At 38.8% G+C, this 21,484-nt stretch overlaps 3 protein-coding genes across 6 annotated transcripts in view; all 3 read right to left on the minus strand.

Annotated features, from left to right (window-relative positions):
- Positions 1 to 7,914, minus strand: part of Srr (Serine racemase) — a 60,175-nt gene extending 52,261 nt beyond the window's left edge. Inside the window, exon 1 of one of the 4 annotated variants that reach the window (XM_083113829.1) lies at positions 7,855 to 7,914. Coding sequence is in view for 1 of the 4 variants with exons in the window: in XM_083113822.1 (XP_082969948.1) it covers positions 7,667 to 7,710 (44 nt within the window). In the remaining 3 variants the exon portion in view is untranslated. The other 3 variants (XM_083113846.1, XM_083113822.1, XM_083113838.1) reach the window with 3 other exon arrangements.
- Positions 7,915 to 8,742: 828 nt separating this feature from the next.
- LOC145983776 (uncharacterized) lies at positions 8,743 to 14,076 on the minus strand. Its single transcript, XM_083116825.1, has 3 exons — positions 13,898 to 14,076; positions 10,773 to 11,883; positions 8,743 to 8,748 (listed from the first exon to the last, which is right to left on the minus strand). Exons 1-3 carry the CDS (start codon positions 14,074 to 14,076, stop codon positions 8,743 to 8,745), a joined length of 1,296 nt encoding a protein of 431 aa, XP_082972951.1.
- Positions 14,077 to 18,824: 4,748 nt separating this feature from the next.
- On the minus strand, positions 18,825 to 20,402 carry LOC145983777 (zinc finger MYM-type protein 1-like). Its single transcript, XM_083116826.1, has one exon. The coding sequence runs from the start codon at positions 20,400 to 20,402 to the stop codon at positions 18,825 to 18,827; it is 1,578 nt and encodes a 525-aa protein (XP_082972952.1).
- Between the last annotated feature and the right edge of the window lie 1,082 nt (positions 20,403 to 21,484).

The following is a 21,484-nucleotide window of genomic DNA, read 5'->3' on the forward strand; positions in this document are numbered from 1 at the left end:
AGAACTGCTATGTAATATTATACATTGCCTCCTTGAGTTGAAAACAGCGCAACACTTGCTTCATGGCATTTGGAGGTACTTTATTGTTAACATATTAAAATCGGTAGTGCAAGGTCAAGAGAAAGAAGAAAAGACAAGAGAAAGTGCTTTTTATCCAAGAAAAGAATAAATTGATAAAAATGTCCAAGCAAGTTATCGTGAATTTTTGCGTAAATGCTTCACATGAGAAATATGACAATCATTTTTACATTCTTCTGCCCCCTTAGACTTAGGGCCACCCGCCTGTATGTTACGCCCCTGATTTGACGTATTATAAAGTTTAACTAGAATTTAAAGCCAGATAAAAACAGAATGTTTTATTTTTATTGTCTACAAAAATTAGCCTTTTCCATCTTTTTTTCCTCGATTCTATTTATTACATTTTTCGTATCAACCCCATGGGACTCGAGGTCCTGGGCGTTCGCCAACTTCGCCCACCCCTTGCTACGCCACTGGTCAGAGGCAGGAAAAGATGGCAAAATGAATACTGACAACTAAAAAAGTATATGTAAATCCCCTCTTTCAAAAATTTTGGCACGCCACTGTTGTCACCTACAGGGGGGGGGGCAAGGGAGGCACTTGTTTTCCTAAATTTTCAGGGTTATTAAAATTTACAAGTTAAGGGTATTTTCATTAACCAACTCGGACCTGAAGTTCATGTTCTGCCCCCCTCCCCCCAAAGTTAGACAAAATGTTAATCTGATTTCACCTGCTTGATAATACCGGCCAATTTTTTATATGTTTGAATGGGCCTGGATTACTAAAGAATTAGTGTAGTTCAGAGGTTTATTAGTAATTAACGTAGCTAGTTTGTATTACCATTCTGTTAACCGCGACAGTGACATGGTACGACTTTTTAGGGTGGAAAGAAAGGGAGAAGACGCAAGCGAGTAGCCAGAAATTATTATAGTGTGTGTGGGAGGGGTCAGGCCATTGATAAAACTTGGATAGTAGAAATAACAATAATAATACTAATTATTATTATTGGTATGATTGTTATTATACAATAATAAGTAATAAAATAAACGAACTTTAGACACGTTCAGGATACCTTTAATGTTATGATGACAATTTTGGACCCATCAGTAGAAACTTGTAGGCATGATTGCTGAACACATTGCATGTTGCAATTATCTTAAAAGAGGAAAGAAACAAATCCGTTTTGTTCAACTCTGCTTTTATGCAGTTACGGCGTCGAGCAAAGAACAAGTCCAAAGGTATAAATATACTGAGAGATAATGTTGCCCCCCACGACTCTGAAAACTACTAATTGCCCTATTTTCCTTCATTTCATAAATTTATCATATCATAGTTTGTGTTAAAGTTCATAATGTTAATTGCTAACGATTGCATCAATGCAGTTCAGTCCTCTCGCTTTGTCTGATGCTAAATGTAGAGCATCTGGATGCGTGTGTAAAACGTTTACTGGAAAAATGACAAGACCGTTAATTTCCGCTGCCGCCCAACTATCGTAAAAAAAAAACCGATGGCTGTTTTTTAAAGTATTAACAGACATTACGTAGTTCACTTCATTAATGTAATTTTAATTATTTAGTTTTTGAAAATATATTTATGGTGCACTCAACTGCAATTTTTGTTATCTATATTTATGCACGATATCATGTTCACATTTAAGAGTGGTTAGCAGTATTACATGAATATGAAACTTGGTCTTACATTACAAGAGGACCATAAATTAAGAGTATTTGAAAATAAAATCCTTAGGAAAATATTTGGACCTAAAAAGGATGAGGAGACATCTGAATGGAGAAGGTTGCATAATTTAGAACTGCATAATATGTATTCATGTTCATCTATTATTAGAACAATTAAATCAAGAAGATTTAGATGGGCACGAACGGGAGAGGAAATTAGAATTTACAGGATTATTGTTGGGAAACCTGTAGGAAGTCCAAGACGAAGATGGAGGAATAACATTGAGATGGACCTAAAGGAAATCGGTAAGGATGGGAAAGATTGGATTGATCTTGCCCAGGAGGGCCAGATGGAAGACCTGTATTGCTGCAGCCATAAACCTTCGTGTTTAAGAAGACTAGAGAGTTAGTCAGTTAGTAATGTAATTTTAATTATTCAGTTTTTAAAATATATTTATTGTGCACTCAACTGCAATTTCTAATTGTTATCTATATTTATGCACAGTAATATGTTCAAATTATTAAGAGTCGTTAGCACAGCGCGCTACGACGACTGAGATCCTGGGTTCGATTCGCAGGCTGAGCATGGGTGTCCTTTGTGAGTGTCCCTTCATGAAGTTCATCATATCATCCATCATTCATCTATTATCATTCCCTCTCATCGGTGCGATAAGCCTAAAGTGGAAGAAAAGCGACGCTAAATAACAAAAATCAAATCAAATATTCACAGTTAAATTTTAAAAGACAGCTTGAGTTCTGTTTCTGTATAATATTCTGTCGAATATTGTAAATTTTACGCCAACTTCAAACAGTGTAGTTATTCACACAGCACTTGAAGCTCGAAACATTTCTGGAATTCCAAACCAAACCCCGTGAGGCAACAGACAAACGGTGTTGCGTGCGGTCAAAAACGTACCGATATTTCCTGCCTTTCGAGACAGGAGTCCGCTTCTGTAACTCCTCAATATCGAAATTTTGGAGCTTCTATTGGGGATCGAACCACGGACCGCTCGCACAAATTGTGAGAGCCCTAATCGTATCCTCTCAAATCTGAGATTCGCCTGATGCATGTTCAGAGAAATTTTCTTCATCATCCACTATTTTGTTTTGACTTTTATCAATGTTTAAAAAAAAAAAAGCTGTCTGGTTGCAAGAAGTTCTTGAGTTAGCCTTAGAATGGAAAAGAGTGGAAGAGAGAGAATTATACCGAAAGGATAGGCGTATAAAATTTACTTAGTAAATATGCTGCTCTCCATTGTTTACTTTTATTTGTGTGTTGATTTATTATATTTATTGTTTACTTATTGTTCGAAATAGGAATATGTGAAGAAAGTAGAGCAAAATAAATGTATTTTTATTATTTTACGTTAATTTTTCAGACAATACATACTAATCACGACGATGGGAATGAATGACAATTACATAAAATTGAAGGTACTTTCAGAAGAAGCGAAGAAACACTTTTGTCGAGTTTCAGAAACGGGTAGTGCTCCAAATATGTCTTCATTTTTCATTTAAAATTTTCAGGGGCAATAGGTTAAGAAACCACCCACAACCGTAAGACTTGTGACTTTTTCTGCAGTTGTACCGACGCATAGTCTGATGGTGTTTGTGCGGTCGAACACTTGCAAGCTTTTAAAGATACAATGTAATGACCTAGTTTCAAACATCATTTACATCTTTCTTTTTTCAAAGAAATCTTATGAGAATAACGCACTAAGATCACTCTCATGTCCACGCCAGGACTTGAACCTAGATCCAATGGTGGATACATTGCGAGTCCAGTACTCAACTGCTCGGCCTCCGAGTCGGCAAAAGCAAAATACTGCTCCGGTCGTTGTATCTAGGGTGCAATTTATTTGGGGCATGTCTCATGCATTAACGCTATGTGTAATCCCTTATCCAGGATTTTATTTGGGGGGCTGAAACGGGTGGGTGAGAATGCTTCGTAAAAAGGTTCGTAAGATGCTCAAATATGTCAATTAAATCATATCATTATTCATCCTCATCTTCGCACTTTCCTCCGTTGATTGATTGATTTGGTTAATTTACTTCGCTTTACTGCCACTTTCGGCTAATCGTGAAGATGAGGATAAGTGATGATGTGATGAAATTGATGAAGAGAGACTAAAAAACAACACGCATGACAAAGCCGAAATTGGAACACGGGCCCCCTGGTGGCCGGCCTCAGTGGTCATCGTAACGCGATATGAAGCCCGAGGTCACAAGTTCGAACCCTGATCAGGCATTTGTGTAACATTATGTTTGTCCCACCACACCTTTCCATCAATTTTTCATTCATCCTCACCGTCGCAATTAAAGCAATGTAAAGTAACAGAAATAATAATTATAAAAAACATCCTTGTCGCAATTAGCGTAAATTGGCAGAAACAAAGTAAGAACAAATCAAATACGAGGGTCATTCGGAAAGTAACTTCCGTTAGGTATACAAAAAACAGCAGGACATTGTGAGAGTTTTTATTATACACAACTGAAAGATCCAACTCCAAGCTATTTTTCTACATAAGGACCGTTTCTTTTGAGTCACTTATCATATCGACGAACAAGGTTTACAATACCCATGTCCAAGAAATCTGCCGCCTGTGCATTCAGCCATGCGTTGAACCCCTAGCCACTTCTTCATTTGTTGAAAGAGGTGATAATCGCTAGGGGCCAGATCTGGGCAGTAAGGAGGGTGGTCAAACAATTCCCACGGAAAATGTTGGAGAAGGTCCTTGGTTCGAGCAGCAGTATGCGGCCGAGCGTTCATGCACGAGAACAATGCCAGAACTCAACATTCCACGTCGGCTGTTTTGAATTGCTCGTCGCAATTTCTTCAAGGTTTCACAATACACTTGGGCATTGATTGTTGTGCCTCGTTCCAGGAACTCCACCAACAGTGTCCCTTTTCTGTCCTAAAACACAGTTGCTCAAGGACAGTGTTACTTCATGGCTGAATGCACAGGTGGCAGATTTCTTTGACATGGGTATTGTAAACCTTGTTCGCCGATATGATAAGTGCCTCAACAGAAACGGTGCTTATGTAAAAGAAATAGCTTAGAGTTGTCTCTTTCAGATGTATGTAATAAAAACTCTCACAATGTCCTGGTGTTTCTTTTATACCCAAACGGAAGTTACTTTCCGAATGACCCTCGTACTTTTGAGTTTTGTCCACTTGCGCTCCCGTGTAGCCAAGTGGTTAGCGTTTTAGCATTTGCTGCGAGCCGTCCCGGGTTCGATTTCCGGTGGGAAACCCTGAAAATGCAAATTGAAATACTGTGCCGCCATTATAATTACGTATGCTTATTATAAAAATATCGTTTCATAATGGATTTGTTGCTTTGAGTTTTGATTTTAAGTCCACATTATACACAGGAAGACTATTCGGGCTTGGACCTACAGTTTACAGTGGGTCAGAACCACTTCTGCTTCCACCGAGTATCGAACCCGGGACCCCTTGATTACAAGGCGACTACTTGGAAACGAATTTATATTTTCCTTGTGGAGGGGGGGGGACGAACCTTGCATGTATGTAAGATTCCTAAATGAAACTTACGTAATTCATTGAAGTCGATATGATTATCAAATCGTCAGTGGCCTCAAGGTCATCTCGTAAGTGAGTGGTTTGGTTATCCCGTTGTATTTTACACGACACAATCTCATGAAATATGCTAACATTCTACCGCGGTACATTACCAGCATTGAAGTGCTACATCTTCAAATTTGCACCCGCACTTGCCGCTCGCATCAAGAACCTGTGACAATGCAGAAGCTCTTCGCCCAATGCTCCTATCCTCTCTCTCTCTCTCTCTCTCTCTCTCTCTCTCTCTCTCTCTCTCTCTCTCTCTCTCTCTCTCTCTCACTCACTCACTCACTCACACACACACACACACACACACACACACACACACACACACACTCAGGATGAAAGCATGCCTCTTCTGTTTCTGCAGATCCAGTTCTGTGCCTCACAATACGCGCCAATTTGATCTGATATTCCAATTCTGAGAAAATTTATATTTCAAATTATCCTCTAACCTCTCCAATTTCTGCTGACCTAATGAGGCAAATTCTCGACACTATGTAAACGTAACTCGTTTTGTGATATGCCAGTCATTTCCTATGTAGAGTGAAGCTCAGAGATACGTTCTGTCACCACACTCGTTCAATTTGTATTGACTGGGCAATGTGAGGTGTTCAGGAATTGAAACAGAACTAATCAGAGGATTCACCACCAGTACAAAACACCCCATGTCTGCGCAGGATCTAAAATTAAAGTGATTGAAAATTTACACATAATTGTGTCCTCATATATTTCAAATAAATTATACTCGTCAATACCATCCGAGCTACGCTATTCCATTCACGAATATTTATTTAGTTTTTCTTTTCATTTATATACAGTATATATAAGTATATGTGGATGTAAGGGGTGTGAAGGCAATGAAAATTCAATCTCACTTCCACGTAGTACACCCTGGATTGCAATTTGCAGACTAACGAAGCTCTGGCGTCTGATATGATTTAACACCAACGTCACCGTTAATTATACTTATCATTATCACAATTACTTTTATGTTGGGTATATTCTTGTGATACTCTGAAATAATACTCAAGTATTATTAATCCAACATACAAATCAAATGGCCCTTTTGTTTTAGTATAGCGTCCAAAACTCTTTTCACATACTAATACAATAGGCCTCTCAAGAGGTGAAACACAAAACACTGATTCAGTAAAACAAATAATTATCTCAGTTTAAGGCAAAACTGTAATAAGAGATATTTCACCTGGAGTATTCGCAAAGAAACAAAATTTTCATATATGCTTGTTCTTTGAACACCTAGGAGAAATGACATACGCAGGGAAACTTTCGGTAAAGATTCTCACAAGGCCAAGCATTTCAGTTTAAGATTCGTGAAGCATAATATTTTCAGAATGAAAAACATTGTAAAATCCATAACTTAATTATGTCAACCCTTTAATATTAAATATTATTTATTTGTTATAGATAATTAGAATGTATACATCTCCTGGCTCTGTGGGGGAGTGGTCAGTGTAACGTGCTTAAGTGCTAGGTTCGAAACCTGGATAAGGCGTGATGTGTATCATTATGTTTACCCCCTTCATCCATTTCGTCAGTTCATCATTCATCCTCATCGTGTCGATTAACTCAAGACGCAGAAAAGTCACGTAAAACAAAGAAATAAAAACATGTGTAAAATATTCTCTATAATAACAATTCATTCAAAGAAAAATATTGATAATGCAGAAAGATATATTTTTGGGAGATTGTATGCTACTAAATTTGAACCTTGCGACACAGCATTTGTCTGTCTGTACTAACTGAACGAAGTTGTTGAATTAATATGTGAATTTATGGTTTCTCTTTCTGTACATAGCAGTTGTCATTCTGCGGATAATCATATTTCCATAAAATTACGACAAGAACTGTGCAATTTTTCAACAGATTTGACTTGTCAAGTGAGATTAATCACCCGCACTTCCACTGTAGATAGTTACAATATTAAAAATTGGGATTCAAAGGAGGTGGGCAACATTCTTTCTGAAATGCATAATAAGTGCACCAAAGAAAGCTATGTTTTAACACCTTTTAAAATTATTGTTTAGGAAAGGGGTTTGAAACTGTTCTAACACCGTCTTTACTCGTGTTTTTTTTTTTCTGTTGCACTTTGGTGTTTTCGTCTTTCTGTACTTCAGGTTAATGAGTGTGAATGAACAATTGAAATATGGAAGAAAAGAACGCAATGCAATATCCAGGATTCGAACTTGAAACCATTGGCTTAGCAGCAGGTCACGTTAACCACTCCCTCTACGGAGGCCGGATCGTGTTCAAATATTTTCCTAACCTGCTTTCACTTCACTTTCTATAAAGGCGAGTAAAAATAGCATATGGTGCTTAAAAAATAAATTGCATATATCTTTTTTGTAAACAGAAACATTGCACTTACCACTGTATGTGGCTTTTGCCCGCAAACTTAACTCGCACGTCCATCTCGTTAAGGAACTAGGCACAGAAGTGGTTTGTTCTCCGTTAAGGAGTTATTTGACTAGCTTCATCCGAACTATCTTACATCAGTGTCAAAACAAAAGACAATTTGAAAAATAAAAAAAATGATAAATAGAGAAGCATGCTTACCAAGCGCGAGGAGTGGCAAGTATCTGCTTCCTACTTGTGAGGAGATCTTTACAATGGCGTGAAGGGCAGTTGGGTCAGTTGAATTTTATTTATCATGCGGCAACTCTGTGACTCATTGGCACTGATCCAGAGTACACAACTTATTTGCTGGACTCCAGAGGGTTTCTGACCTCTCGCCTTCTCTTCTTGCTGCTCTGATAGTAAATCCGGTCCATTTTGTTTGCGACTAAAGGTTTAAAACTGATAAGGTCCACATGCATGTGTTGTTTTTCGATCATAGTTATCTCCAAGTTTCGACCGAAACTAAATAATGGTCAACTTTTGCAAACAGATAAAAAATAATACTAAAAACTCCAAAGCTCTGTCGTTAAGGGCCAAATCACTGGAAAGCCACAAACAAATCAGACCAGGGGGTCCTGGGTTCGAATCTCGACCTGGGCCTGAGTGTTCTTTGTGAGTGTCCCTTCATCAATTTCATCATATCATTCGCGATTAGCCAAAATGTGGCAGAAAAGCCAAGTAATATGAACCAAATCAATCAAGAATGTCACGCTAGAAATACACTACCAATTCCTGAATTTTTATTAATCGTTAAAATACACGATAGACTAGTAAATATATACATAGTACAAATGAGTAAAATGTATACAGTGATGTATGCTACTTTCAACGAATGAGACATCTCTAACCAGTAAGCAGACTATATAGACCAGTATGGACGCGTATACCCACGCATTATCAATACTCGTTTGAAGTATTGGTTCAATTTGAAAGTCACAGCAATGTTATGTCTAAGTCTTATGTAACTGATTGTTCATACCAAACACAGGCTTTGGAAAATGCATTACTATTTGATAGTTTTTTTTATTTTTTTAAAAAAATTTTATATCAGAACTGAAATTTAAACAAAACCAGATTATCATGTAGGCCTATTGCTTTCTCAACCAGGAAATAAAGGAACTTGCTCCATAGAATCAAAACTTTTTGTGTGTATATCGAAGAACAGCTCTAAGCACAGAAATAGCGGCAAGTTTATTAAAAAAAACGGTTATCTCTCCAACAGATTATGTGTGTATTTATTGTGCTATTCTTCATTATTTTAGCCGGTCTCCGTGGCGTAGTGGTCAGCGCAGCGCGTTACGATTCCAAGGATCTTAGGTTCGAATCCCGGCCTGGGGATAGTGTTTGTGAGTGTCCCTTCATCAACTTCATCATATCATCACTCATCTACATCTTCGCGATTAGCCAAAAGTGGCACAAATTCGAAGTAAAATAAACTAAATAAGAAAAATCAAATCTTCAGTATTTAAAACAACAGTTGCAAACAGTGGCGGTGGTTGAAAAGAGACACTTTTTCATTGCATTATCAAACATTGCACACACTGGACTACTTCTTCTTCTTCTTATGGCGCTACAGTCCACTGATGAACCTTGGCCTCCTCTGTGATTTGTCTCCATCTATCTCTACCTTTCGCCACAACTTTCCAATTTCTATACTGGAGCTTCCGAACATCCTCATCCACTCCATCCACCCATCTTAATTTAGGCCTTCCTCGTTTCCTTTGTCCACCTGGGCTATCCAACATCACTCTCTTTGCAGGGTCACTATCACTCATGCGCATCACATGACCTGCCCATCTTAATCTAGCCGCCTTTATTACACCAATAACTGTTGGTTCTTGATATAAGTCATAGAGCTCCTTATTAAATCGCTTTCTCCATTTTCCATTCTCACATACTGGTCCCAATATTCTTCGTAATATCTTTCTTTCAAAGGTCTCTACCAACTCTTCATCTTTCCTTGAACTGGTCCAAGTTTCCGCAGCATAAGTCAATACAGGTCTTATCAGTGTCTTGTAAAGTATTAACTTAGTTGTTCTGGACAATATGGTGCTCTTAAAATGTCTCTGTAGTCCATAATAGGCCATATTCGCTGCTATAAGTCGTGCCTTTACTTCCTCCTGTGAATCATTTTCATATGTCACAACAGAACCCAGGTAGATAAAGGTATCCACTCTATCAAATGTATAATTAGCCATTGTTATGGTCGGTGATGGATTATATCTGTGTGCTTTGCCTGCTGCCATGTACTTAGTCTTCCCTTCATTCACCACCAATCCCATCTTTTTTCCTTCCCTTTCTATGGCCAGAAATGCTTCTTCCACTGCATGTAGAGATCTTCCTACTATGTCCACATCATCTGCATATGCAAGTATCTGGATTGACTTATAATATATGGTACCCCTAATTTGCACCCGAGCTTCCCGTATAACCTTCTCTAAGGCAATGTTAAACAACAAACAGGACAGCACATCGCCTTGTCTTAGTCCATTTTCTATTTCAACAGGTTCTGAGAGTTGTCCTCCTACTCTTATCTTACTATTAGAGCCCTCCATAGTTATCCTCACCATTCTTATTAATCCTATTGGAATTCCGAGATCTTTCATTGCCAGATATAGTTGGGTCCTGTTTATACTATCGTATGCAGATTTAAAATCAAGAAATAGATGGTGCGTTCCTATCCCAAACTCCAGCGTTTTCTCCAGTATTTGCCTTAAGGTGAATATCTGGTTAATTGTAGATTTCCCTGGCCTGAACCCACATTGATATGGTCCAATGCACTTTTCTACATATGGTAGTAGTCTTTTATATATAATTCTTGCAAATACTTTATATGCAACGTTCAACAATGTAATTCCACGATAGTTTGCACACTCCATCATGTCCCCTTTCTTGTGGATAGGTACTATGATACCCGTCCTCCATTCACTTGGCATCTGTCCCTTTTTCCAGATTATGTTTATTATTTCCTTCAAGCCTCTAATGACACTCTCGCCTCCATGCTTAAGCAGCTCTGCTTGCAAGTTATCTATACCAGGTGCTTTACTATTTTTCAATATCTTGACTGCCTCCCATACTTCATCTAACTTTGGACTTTCTATGCCCTCTTCTCCTTCCTCTTCTTCATTTAATCCTTCTTCCAGCATACCTGCTACATCTGCACTGCCATTCAATACATCATTAAAATGCCTTCTCCACATTTCTAAAATTTCATTAGTGTCACTAATTATATCGCCTGTTTCATTTCTACAGACTGTTGTCCTTGGTTTAAAAACATCTTTTGTATTATTTACCAGCTTATACATCTGTCTTACATTCTTCTGCTCATGCAGGCTTTCCAACTGCTTCATCTCTTGCTTCATCCATTCCCTTTTTCTTTTCCTATGGACTCTCTTCTCAATCCTTCTTTTCTCTTGATATTCATCCCTAGCTCTCCTTGTTGCACTTCTTTGCTGCATCCTCTTATATACATCATTCTTTTCTTTGGTTACATTTTGACATTCCTCATCGAACCACGTTTCTTTCTTTACTGGCTTTTGTGTTTCAAGTATTTCCTTTGCTACATTACTGATCCTCAGCTTATATCTATCCCACCTCTCATCTACATTTTCCACTTCTGCCGGTTTCATACCGACGAATCCCTCTTGTAGTTTACTTCTGTACCTCTCAACCACCGTTGGATTTCTTAACTGCGTGACATTAAAATTAATCAGGCTAGTCGCCTTCATTTTTCGACTATTAGATATTCTTGCTCTAATCCTTCCCATAATCAAATAATGGTCGGAATCAATATTAGTCCCTCTAAAAGATCTAACATCAATGATATCTGATCTATGTCTACAATCTATTAGCATGTGGTCAATTTGATTGTAAGTTTTTCCATCCGGGGCTCTCCATGTCATTTTATGAATATCCTTGTGCTGGAACAGAGTTGTTGTTATTACTTGATTCCGAGATGCTGCAAACATTATTAGCCTCATACCATTGTTATTTGTTACTTTATGCATACTTTGTTTACCAATTGTTGGTTGATACACGTCTTCAATGCCTATCTGGGCATTGAAGTCTCCAATTACTATTTTTATGTCATTTTTTGGGCAATCATCAAATGCTTTCTCTAACGCATCATAGAAATCTTCTTTTACATCATCTGTGGATACTTCCGTGGGTGCATGTGCATTGATTATACTGTAATTAAAGAACTCTCCTTTAACTCTTAATGTCGATAATCTTGAACTTATAGCTTTAAATCCTATCACTAGATGTTTTAGTTGTTTATGTATTATAAATCCAGTTCCTAGCATATGCAGCCTTTCATCACAGCTATAGAATACAGTTGCTTCTCTCTTTTCCAAAACTCCTTTTCCGATCCAACGTACTTCTTGCAATGCCACTATCGCAGGCTTATAATTATTTAGTTGATCCAGCAATATCCTCAATGCACCTGCCCTATACAAAGATAGCACATTCCAGCTCCCTACATATAGATCCCTTCCCTTTCCATAATTCGCTGCACACTGGACTACATCCTAAGTAATATTTTAACGTTCTAAGCTGCTAAATGAGGTTCAGATTCCATCGCGAGAGTCTCAGAAACAGAAAAGAATTTCAAGTTGGCATTTAGTAATTCAACACATTTCTGTAAGATTTTAGGTAATGTCAGTGAAGTGAGGGGGAATTCTAGAAGGAGGGGGGAGTGGCATTCAATCTCCACAGCTGGGAAATTTTAAGCAAAGCATCACCCCACTTTTCTTGTAACCATATTGAACGACGGGAGCATTTCCTAAGTTAGCCCTAAGTTCGAGCCATGGGGGTGCGCACTGGGGGCAAGAGGGGGCAGTTGCCCTACTTATTAAAAGTTTGTAAGCAATGTTATGTTCCTTTTAAAAATTAAGTATTTTGAAGCCGCCGAAAACTCCAAGCAGCTACAGAGGGGGAGGAAGATGCATTATTTCCTATGAAATTGAACTATCCTACCTCGTTCTCTAGCATTTTTTTGTTATTAATATTCCTTCACATTATATCTGTTAGCTCTATGCTTTGATTAATTGATTGATTTGGTGTTTTAGGTCCACTTTATGCACAGTAAGGCTAATCGGGACTAAATCTACAGTTTGAAGTGAGATCCGAGCCAGGGCCGGCGGAAGGGGGGCGAACCGTGCTACTGCCCAGAGTGGCAAATTTTCAGGGCGGTAAAATTTGAAGAGATGAAAAAAATAACCCTACTGAAAACTTGAAAGTTATAATATAATATTATATTGTATAACTTGGAAGTTAATATATGATGCGCTCCTTCAAATAACACTGTGTAACAAATTTACAACTTTTTTCTCTTTCCGAAATGAATGCAACTGTTTCCGATAGAACTTGTCACGCTGATTACAGTGGTGTAACTGAAATTCCTGTATCAGCCTCAGATTTCGAGAAATAATAGTTGAAAATTTTATTATGTAATGTAAATGCTATGCTATTTGGAGCACTGCAAGACATAGGATGTAACGAAGAATGAAACTAAAAGTAAATCGTTTTTTAAATTACACAGTACAAGAAGCAAAGATTACATGACGACAATGAAATCGATCTGCATAAATACCAGTACCGGTACCGAAATATATACCCTGCCCGACCCCTGTCCCACATTCCTATCTGCCCCCTTATCCCACCCTGAGCCAAAGGTACCTACGTAAACGCCAAAATGAAATTAACATCAATTCAAGAACTACAAATATATATTATGAACAAAATATGTTATGTATTACACCAATAGGTATCAGAAGTAACAATACAGATCAAATTATGTAATGTACATACATCCAAGGATGGAAAGGATGATACATAAAGTAACATGTATAAAGGTGTTCAAGGTAGTCTTATCGGCGCTTCCGTTTGTACTGAGCACCCTCGTTTTTTCGTTTCAAGCTCCAACAATTGTCAGCTAACATAGTAATCCCACACTTTCCCTTGTACCTTTCTTCCAAGACACGAATGGTCTGATGAAATCGTTCACCATGTTCATCTGATACTGCACCTAAGTTTTCTGGGAAAAAGTAAGTCTAAGTGACTGTGTAGATAATGAAGCTTTAGGGACATGTGACAACCCATTGCATGAAAGCTCAGTAGCAGTTCTTCTACAAGTTCGGCATAATGATCAGATTTTCGGTTTCCAAGGAAATTTGTTATCACATTCTTCAGTGCAACCCACGCTCTTTTCTCGTTTTCATGCAGGATCTCGTCGAATGTTGAATGTTTAATGAGTTCTCTAATCTGTGGTCCGACAAAGATTCCTTCCTTTAACTTTGCATCTGTGATATGTGGAAATATTGTCTTTAGGTACTGGAAACCACCACCCTCTTTATCTAGTGCCTTCACAAACACCTTCATTAATCCTAATTGTATGTGTAATGGTGGTAAGTACACATTTTTTGGATCAACAAGAGGCGTGTAACTAACACTTTTCTGTCCAGGAACCATCGACTTTCTTGTGGGCCAGTGTTTCTCTTTCGCCCTGCTATCCTATTCACACAGAAAACAACAGTGTTTTGTATATCCTGACTGCATTCCAAAAAGCAGACCAAGAACCTTAAAATCAGCACAAATGTGCCAAGGATGATCCGCATACTTCATTCTGTCAAGCAAGAGCTTCATATTTTGGTATGATTCTTTCATACCTACAGCATAGGCGACTGGAATAGCAGGGTGACTATTGTTATTGTGTAATAACACAGCTTTAAGACTGAATTTCGAAGAATCAATAAATAAACGCCATTGATTCATGTCATACTCAATGTTTAATGCAGACATAAGTCCACACACATCTATACAGTACACCAAACCTTCCTGACAGCTGAAAAAATTCACTAGATCACTTCCACGACAGCGATACATTGTTACTTTCGTGCCCTTTCCCAAAAGGTTCCAACCTTGTAGTCTGGAAGCTAATAGTTCTGCCTGTGATTTGGACAATTGCAGATCTCTCACGAGATCATTTAGTTCTGCTTGGCATATTATATGCGGTCCCTTTGCGTTCCCCACATACACAGGATCTTCACTTCCTTCACTTTCGGATTCACGTTCAGTATCACAGTCACTCAACGTCCAAGCATTTGGTGGCACAGGAACAGGTAACTCATTACAGTGTGGAACAGGCCTAATAGCAGAAGGTACACATGGATAGTTAATTGACTTGTTTGTTTTTGCGGTTATTCCACGAATGTTTGTTAAACAAAAATAACAGTCTGTGGTGTGGTCTTGTGGCTCACGCCACACCATTAGCACGGCAAATGGCATTGCCTTATGTGTTCCGTTCAACCATCCCTGAAGGTTCACAGCACAGGATATACAACACACGTGCGGAGCCCATTTTTTATCCTGGTCTCCGACTTTGCAGGAATAGTACAATTCATAAGCCTTTTTCACAGCAGGTGTCAGGTGGGTAACATTGGACTTAACAGCCAATCTTCCACATATGTAACAGAACTTGTTTGGGTTATTTACACAACTTCTTGGCATGATTTACAGTAAAGAAACATCAAACACATATAATGTCAGAACCGGAGATACTTGTCACATCCGAACAGGAATATCTAACAGTCACACTTAGCAACAAACTGAAATCTTTGTGCTGCAAGTCCAGCTTTCAGTACCTTCTGAGCAGTACATTAACACTTTGTGAACTCATACAAGAGTTCTCAGAACAGACAAACATCCAGAACAACAATGAATAACAACACACAAACACACTCTCAATAATGTACCACCGGCTTCTGATACGGATTTTCACGCAGTGTTGCAACTCCACAAGGGGAAGTGTTGCCACCTTGAAAGAGGGAAATTTCGTATTTTAAAAATCCCTTTTTCCCATTTGCGGGAAAATGGAGGCTGATACAAACAAATGCAGTAGTGCTCCTACATCAGGGTACCAAGGGGTATTATGGTCACTACATACCATCCAGGAAAGAAAACCTTTGTTACACAGTGTAATTGGCGACAGTAAAACTGTCCAAATGGTAGTACATGACGGTCGGTGTATTGCGTACCAGGTATATGGCTTTGCATTCCTTTGCTCACTAGTTATCTGGTATGACTCAGGGACGTCGGAACTTATTTTTGAGTGGGGGCAGGTTTTCAAATCCGTCAACCAGATTTTAGTAAAATCTTTTACAATCTCTTCCCCATATATATAGATATATATAAAGTTATTGAATATATAGTACATAGTTATTGAATATATACGTCTTTAAACTAATCTGTGCAGGGGCGTGCCGTGACCTTCCGTCATAGGCAAGCGATGGGTGAATTTTTCGTTTCGGTTAATTATAACAATTTCAAATACAGGGTGGCTCAATAAGTCACTTAACACACCCAGTACAAGGCCACTGCGGCATGGAATTTGAAATTGGCGATGATCAATCGTTATCTGGCCAAGGGGGAACCACATTGACGCCACCCACACGGTCGGCGGCCATCTTGATGTCCGCCATCTTGAATTCAACTTCAGAATTTTAAATGGGAAGGGGGTCGTGCGACATATCAAAATGGGCTAGAATTTCACGAGAAATGCAATGGTGAAGGTTTTTTTGACGTATCTTTAACCAGTAAAAAGTTATGACTGAATTCTTGTAACAATTTGCTCCTTTTCGAGGTGTTAGAAAAATGCCTTAAAATTTGTTTAGCGCTTCGGTAATGCATCGAGATCAAAGTGACGTCTATGGAGAGACGTTCGCATGCCATTGCACATTATTTTAATCGGATACATCCATGAAGAGCTGTGCATTATGAATGGTTGTCGCGAACAATTTCTGTTTATGAACTTCCTTATGAACATAAACATTAGCCTTGTCACTGTGAAGGACTTTTAATTCAATGGAAGCGTCACACTGTAAATTGTTCGCGACAACCATTCATAATGCACAGCTCTTCATGGATGTATCCGATTAAAATAATGTGCAATGGCATGCGAACATCTCTCCATAGATGTCACTTTGATCTCGATGCATTACCGAAGCGCTAAACAAATTTTAAGGCATTTTTCTAACACCTCGAAAAGGAGCAAATTGGTACAAGAATTCAGTCATAACTTTTTACTGGTTAAAGATACGTCAAAAAAACCTTCACCATTGCATTTCTCGTGAAATTCTAGCCCATTTTGATATGTCGCACGACCCCTCCTTCCCATTTAAAATTCTGAAGTTGAATTCAAGATGGCGGACATCAAGATGGCCGCCGACCGTGTGGGTGGCGTCAATGTGGTTCCCCCTTGACCTGATAACGATTGGTCATCACCATTTCCATGTTGCGCGGTGCAGTGGCCTTGTACTGGGTGTGTTAAGTGACTTATTGAGCCACCCTGTATAATATAGGCCTAGACACATCCCCATTTACAATAATGTGCGTAATGGTGACGTATCGGGCTTGAGTGTGTGATGTGCATACATACCGTAAAATCAAATCTTCGCTGCACGGTTTTTAAAGAAGGAAAACAGCCTTTCGATATAACTTTTAAATTCCAACCATGAAGAAAATAATGATTTACCTGATATTTGAGGGCAACTATAAATTATATTACGTTCTTCTTTAACCCTGAAAATAAGAAACATCCTATTAGCATAAAGTTTTGATATTAAATAAACGGACGGGTTTCGGTTTCTTACTTGGCTAGAATTATGAATCATGACTTGTCTTCAGTTACTGAATGCAAGCGCAGATGTGATTCTGGGAACGTTCATGTCTTTGCACTGCATTATAAAAATTGCTCAAGTCACTCACCGTAGCCTGTATAGTTCCATCAGTGGCGTGCTCAGGGTTTTCGAAAGGGAGGGGTTATGTATACTTTTTCTTGGTAGTCAGTCCTCCTCATTTTCTCATATTTTTTCTACTTTTGACGTTATTTTTTAGGAATACTTGGCGAAAGGGGGTTATAACCCACATCACCTCCCCCCCCACTTGGACACGCCACTGAGTTCCATGGTCCTACATTTGTATTGAATAAAACGCATGGCCAACAAAATAATTTATTAATATCATTGCTGCCACATAACCAGATAATATTGTTGTACTGAGATGTTTTAAACTGCCTAATGAAAACTTTCCCATCTTTCTTAGTTGCTTTGATTATGAATAATTCAGGACACGGTCGCTCATGGTTCACAAGCTCCAACCTTTCACGTTAAATTCTCGAACTGAATGGTTTTGAAAGAAGGCCCCTAATAATCAAGTCCTTACCTGCAACACTGCAAATCGATGGCTCGTCTGGTATGTCAACCATGGCGGCAATTTTCAATGTAGAATCATACTTTTACATCAGGTACAAAAACACTACACAAAGAACAGAAAAACACAGCACAATATCACAGTAAAAAATAATACGCATCCGAAGCACCCACGCTTCTTCCGTTTCACCCTACCTGCAGTTGCAGTGTTACATCCTCCATATTTCCGAAAAACTGACTACATGACGGATATGTTCAAGTACCGGCTGTGATTTTATTTCATATAAATAGCACACGACTGGTGATCACTGGCGAGCTTCATAATGTAATTTGTTAATTACTATAGAGTTCAGTAGCGAAGCGTAGTCTTACGAAGGAGGCAAGCAATGTTTCAGTACAACAAAACATGTAGTACAACGACATGCCGAGGGGAAAGATTCAAGGTTTATAGCCTCATTTACCCAGTCGCTGGATTTGTCAAAATATCGTAATAAAGTGACTGTACTAAAAATAAACCATATGATCCGCAAACGTCACATTTACTTTTTTAAAAAAATCCAGGTAACGTTATTCATATGATATTAAACGTTTTGCATATGCGAACTTTCCGCATACGACTAAAGGGAGACGGAATTTCTTACTTACTTATTAGTACCTTTATTTGTTCATTATTATTTAATATGGTCAAACGGTGACCAAACCGATTTAGATAAAAAAAATGGGAATCATTTGTTTATTTTACGCTGCATGATGTAATTTAGTATTTTTGGGCACCCTAAAAACCGCATTGGAGTAACTTAAACACTAAATAAAAAGTTAAACACAAACAATAAAAAATTCATTTCAAAGCAAAGAAACACATGCATAGACGATGTACTCACCACAATAAATTTCAAACTCTTGGTCCATTGGATGCCACCCTTAGTGACGATATTCATACTCCATTCTTCTTTTCTTCTCTAGAAAATGTTTAAGCACACAATCGTAAAATTTAGTTTCATCCATTTTGAGTTCCTTTAATAGTTCCTTCTCAATGGACAAATGAGCAAGGGCTGACAACCTTTCCTGACCCATGCTGTTCCTGGCGAATGTCTTGATACGTTTCAGCGTTGAAAACGATCTTTCAACTGACGCTGTTGTGGCTGGTATAGTCAGTACTAGCAGACACAGTTTGTGGAGTTCGGGCATCACTTGTTGTAATTCGTTGTTTACAATGTACTTCAAGATGTCCTTTACACTCTTATTGCGGAAACAATCCCGAGAATAGGCAATACTGAGCTCGGTGTGCAACAAGGTTTTGTCAAAATGCTGGATGTACAGTTGCATAAGCGCTGAGAAGGCAGTTTCTGGAAATGTAGCAGCATACATGAGAAATTTCCCGCTATCGAGCAATTCAACAAATCGTAGGGCCTCAAGGTTTTCAAAACGTGAAGACAGTTGGCTTATGATGTTGTCTATAACTTCACAATATATACGTTGGTACTGAGATTTTGTGTCGCCTACATTGTTCCTCTTCCTTCTCGGCTGTGGTACTCCTGCAATATCTATTGTCCTTGTATAAATTATGTCAAATTGTTCTCGTTTCTTGGTAATGTCACTTTTGACACTTTCAATTTCTTTGAGGCAAAATCCAATATCCATAGTTTTTGTTTGCAGCACATTAAATAAATATCCCGTCAAGGAAAATATTTCCCCAAACAAGAGAAGAAAAAAGTTGGTTTCGAAACTATCCAGGAATGCCAAGAAACCACCCGCAGAAGAAATTGTTTCACTGTCCCAGTCTTGTGCATTGCCAATAATGTCCTCAAACATTTCAATTATCTTCACTCTATTTTCGGACGTTTTTTGTACAAGCCGTTCACTGTAGTTCCACCTGGTCTGAACCACTTCAGGTAACCTTGCTTTAACTATATCGTCGAGAGCAGCATTTCTTTTTGTCGAATGCGAAAAGAAAGAAGCAAGGCCACTTAGCGTCGAGAAAAACACTTTGCATTCACTAATGTTGCTCACTGTTTGAGAAAGTACTAAATTTAAGCAATGTGCAAAACAGTGAACAAATATTGCACTAGGGAAAATCTGTCTGACTCGTGCTTGTGTCCCCGAGAGATCCCCTGCCATTACGGCTGCCCCGTCGTATGTTAGACACACCAATTTTGATTCCCAGCCTAGTTTTCGAATTGTTTCAACAACGTGGGCAGCAATTACAGCTGCAGTTCGGTTCCTGCTGACATCCTCAAACCCCCAGAAACGCTCAACAATTTTTCCTGACTTCGTCACGTAACGAAACATCGTCGAAAGTTGCGATTTCCGTGATACGTCCGAGGATTCATCGATCATAATAGCTACGAACTTGGTTTCACTTACCTCGGCCTTAATTGCGTCCGTTATGACACCACTCGTGCTTTTAATAAGGTCATTCTGAATCTCACTTGACAAGCCAGTAAATGTTGTAGAATTCTCCAAATGACTTTCCAGCAAAGTATCAAATTCTGCCAACATATTTACAAGTTCTACATAATTTCCACGGTTCAATGATGCCTCACTTTCATTGTGTCCCCGGAATGATAATTCTTGACTACCAAGAAAGGTTGTTACACTTGCAAGACGCTTTAAAATATCGCGATTTTGACGAACAACTTTGTTATGGCGCTCGATTGTTACAAGTCTGTGGTGATCCAGAGCAAAATCCACACGAGATTTTCCGAATTCCTTCAGAGTTAAAAATGCCCTTATGTGAGATTCTGCTTTTTCATGTCTCTGTAATGCATTGTGCACGTTATTCAGATCACAGTATCCCTCACTTGACCACACGGAGTTCGTCTTGTGCACGGCGAACAATACGCATGGCCAACAGTACAACCTACTGCGTGCTTCACAACCTGCTAGCCAAATAAACTTGTGGTAGAAATTGCTTTGGAAATGTCGCACAAAGCCCCTTGGGCTAACTTGTTTTAAGTCCGGTAAATGCGGTGTTGGTCGACCCCCTTCCACGATTTTCATTTTAACACTTATCTCTCTCGAGCTAAACGAAGCAATTTTCAATTGCTCAATAATACACCCGCACTTCACATCAACCGTTCCTAAATACGCGTTCATTCCGATAAATTCACAGCACAAAACACGAAGCAACAAACACTCACACTATCCCACGAGCTTTCCACAACTGCAAATGCAAGCATCCACACAAGATCACTTTGAAAATCTCTGAAACAACAGAAAGTGATACCAACCTATTTCCTTAATTTTATCCGTCACAAAGGAAAGATATATCAGTTTGGAGATAAAAATTACGCGGAGGAATCAGAATCATTTCAGCAGAACGAGTATGTACATTAATATTTAAGTAATAAAGTGTCATTCAATGGCGTGCCCGGGGCGAAGGGGGGGGGTGGATGGTAGACATAACCCCCTTTTGGCCCAGTATATCTAAGAAAAAACGTCAAAGGAAGGAAAAGATGACAAAATGGGGACCGTAAAAAGACCCTGGGAACACCACTTGCGTCATAATAATAGAACTTAAACATATTCGGGCCTCCCCGATGGCGCAGTGGTAGTGTCGTCGCCTTGTAATCAAGGGGTTC

The sequence above is a fragment of the Lepisma saccharinum genome, chromosome 2, assembly GCF_977018435.1.
Source record: "Lepisma saccharinum chromosome 2, izLepSacc3.1, whole genome shotgun sequence".
In the NCBI taxonomy this organism is placed as follows: domain Eukaryota; kingdom Metazoa; phylum Arthropoda; class Insecta; order Zygentoma; family Lepismatidae; genus Lepisma; species Lepisma saccharinum.

What these genes read in the sequence shown, in the direction of transcription:
- LOC145983776 (XM_083116825.1), bottom strand. Translation starts at nt 14,076, where the DNA reads ATGAAGGTGTTTGTGAAGGCACTAGATAAAGAGGGTGGTGGTTTCCAG. An exon ending in CATGAAAACGAGAAAAGAGC is followed by an intron (nt 11,884 to 13,897) that starts GTGGGTTGCACT and finishes CTTTAATTACAG; the next exon opens with TATAATCAATGCACATGCAC.
- LOC145983777 (XM_083116826.1), bottom strand. Translation starts at nt 20,402, where the DNA reads ATGTTGGCAGAATTTGATACTTTGCTGGAAAGTCATTTGGAGAATTCT.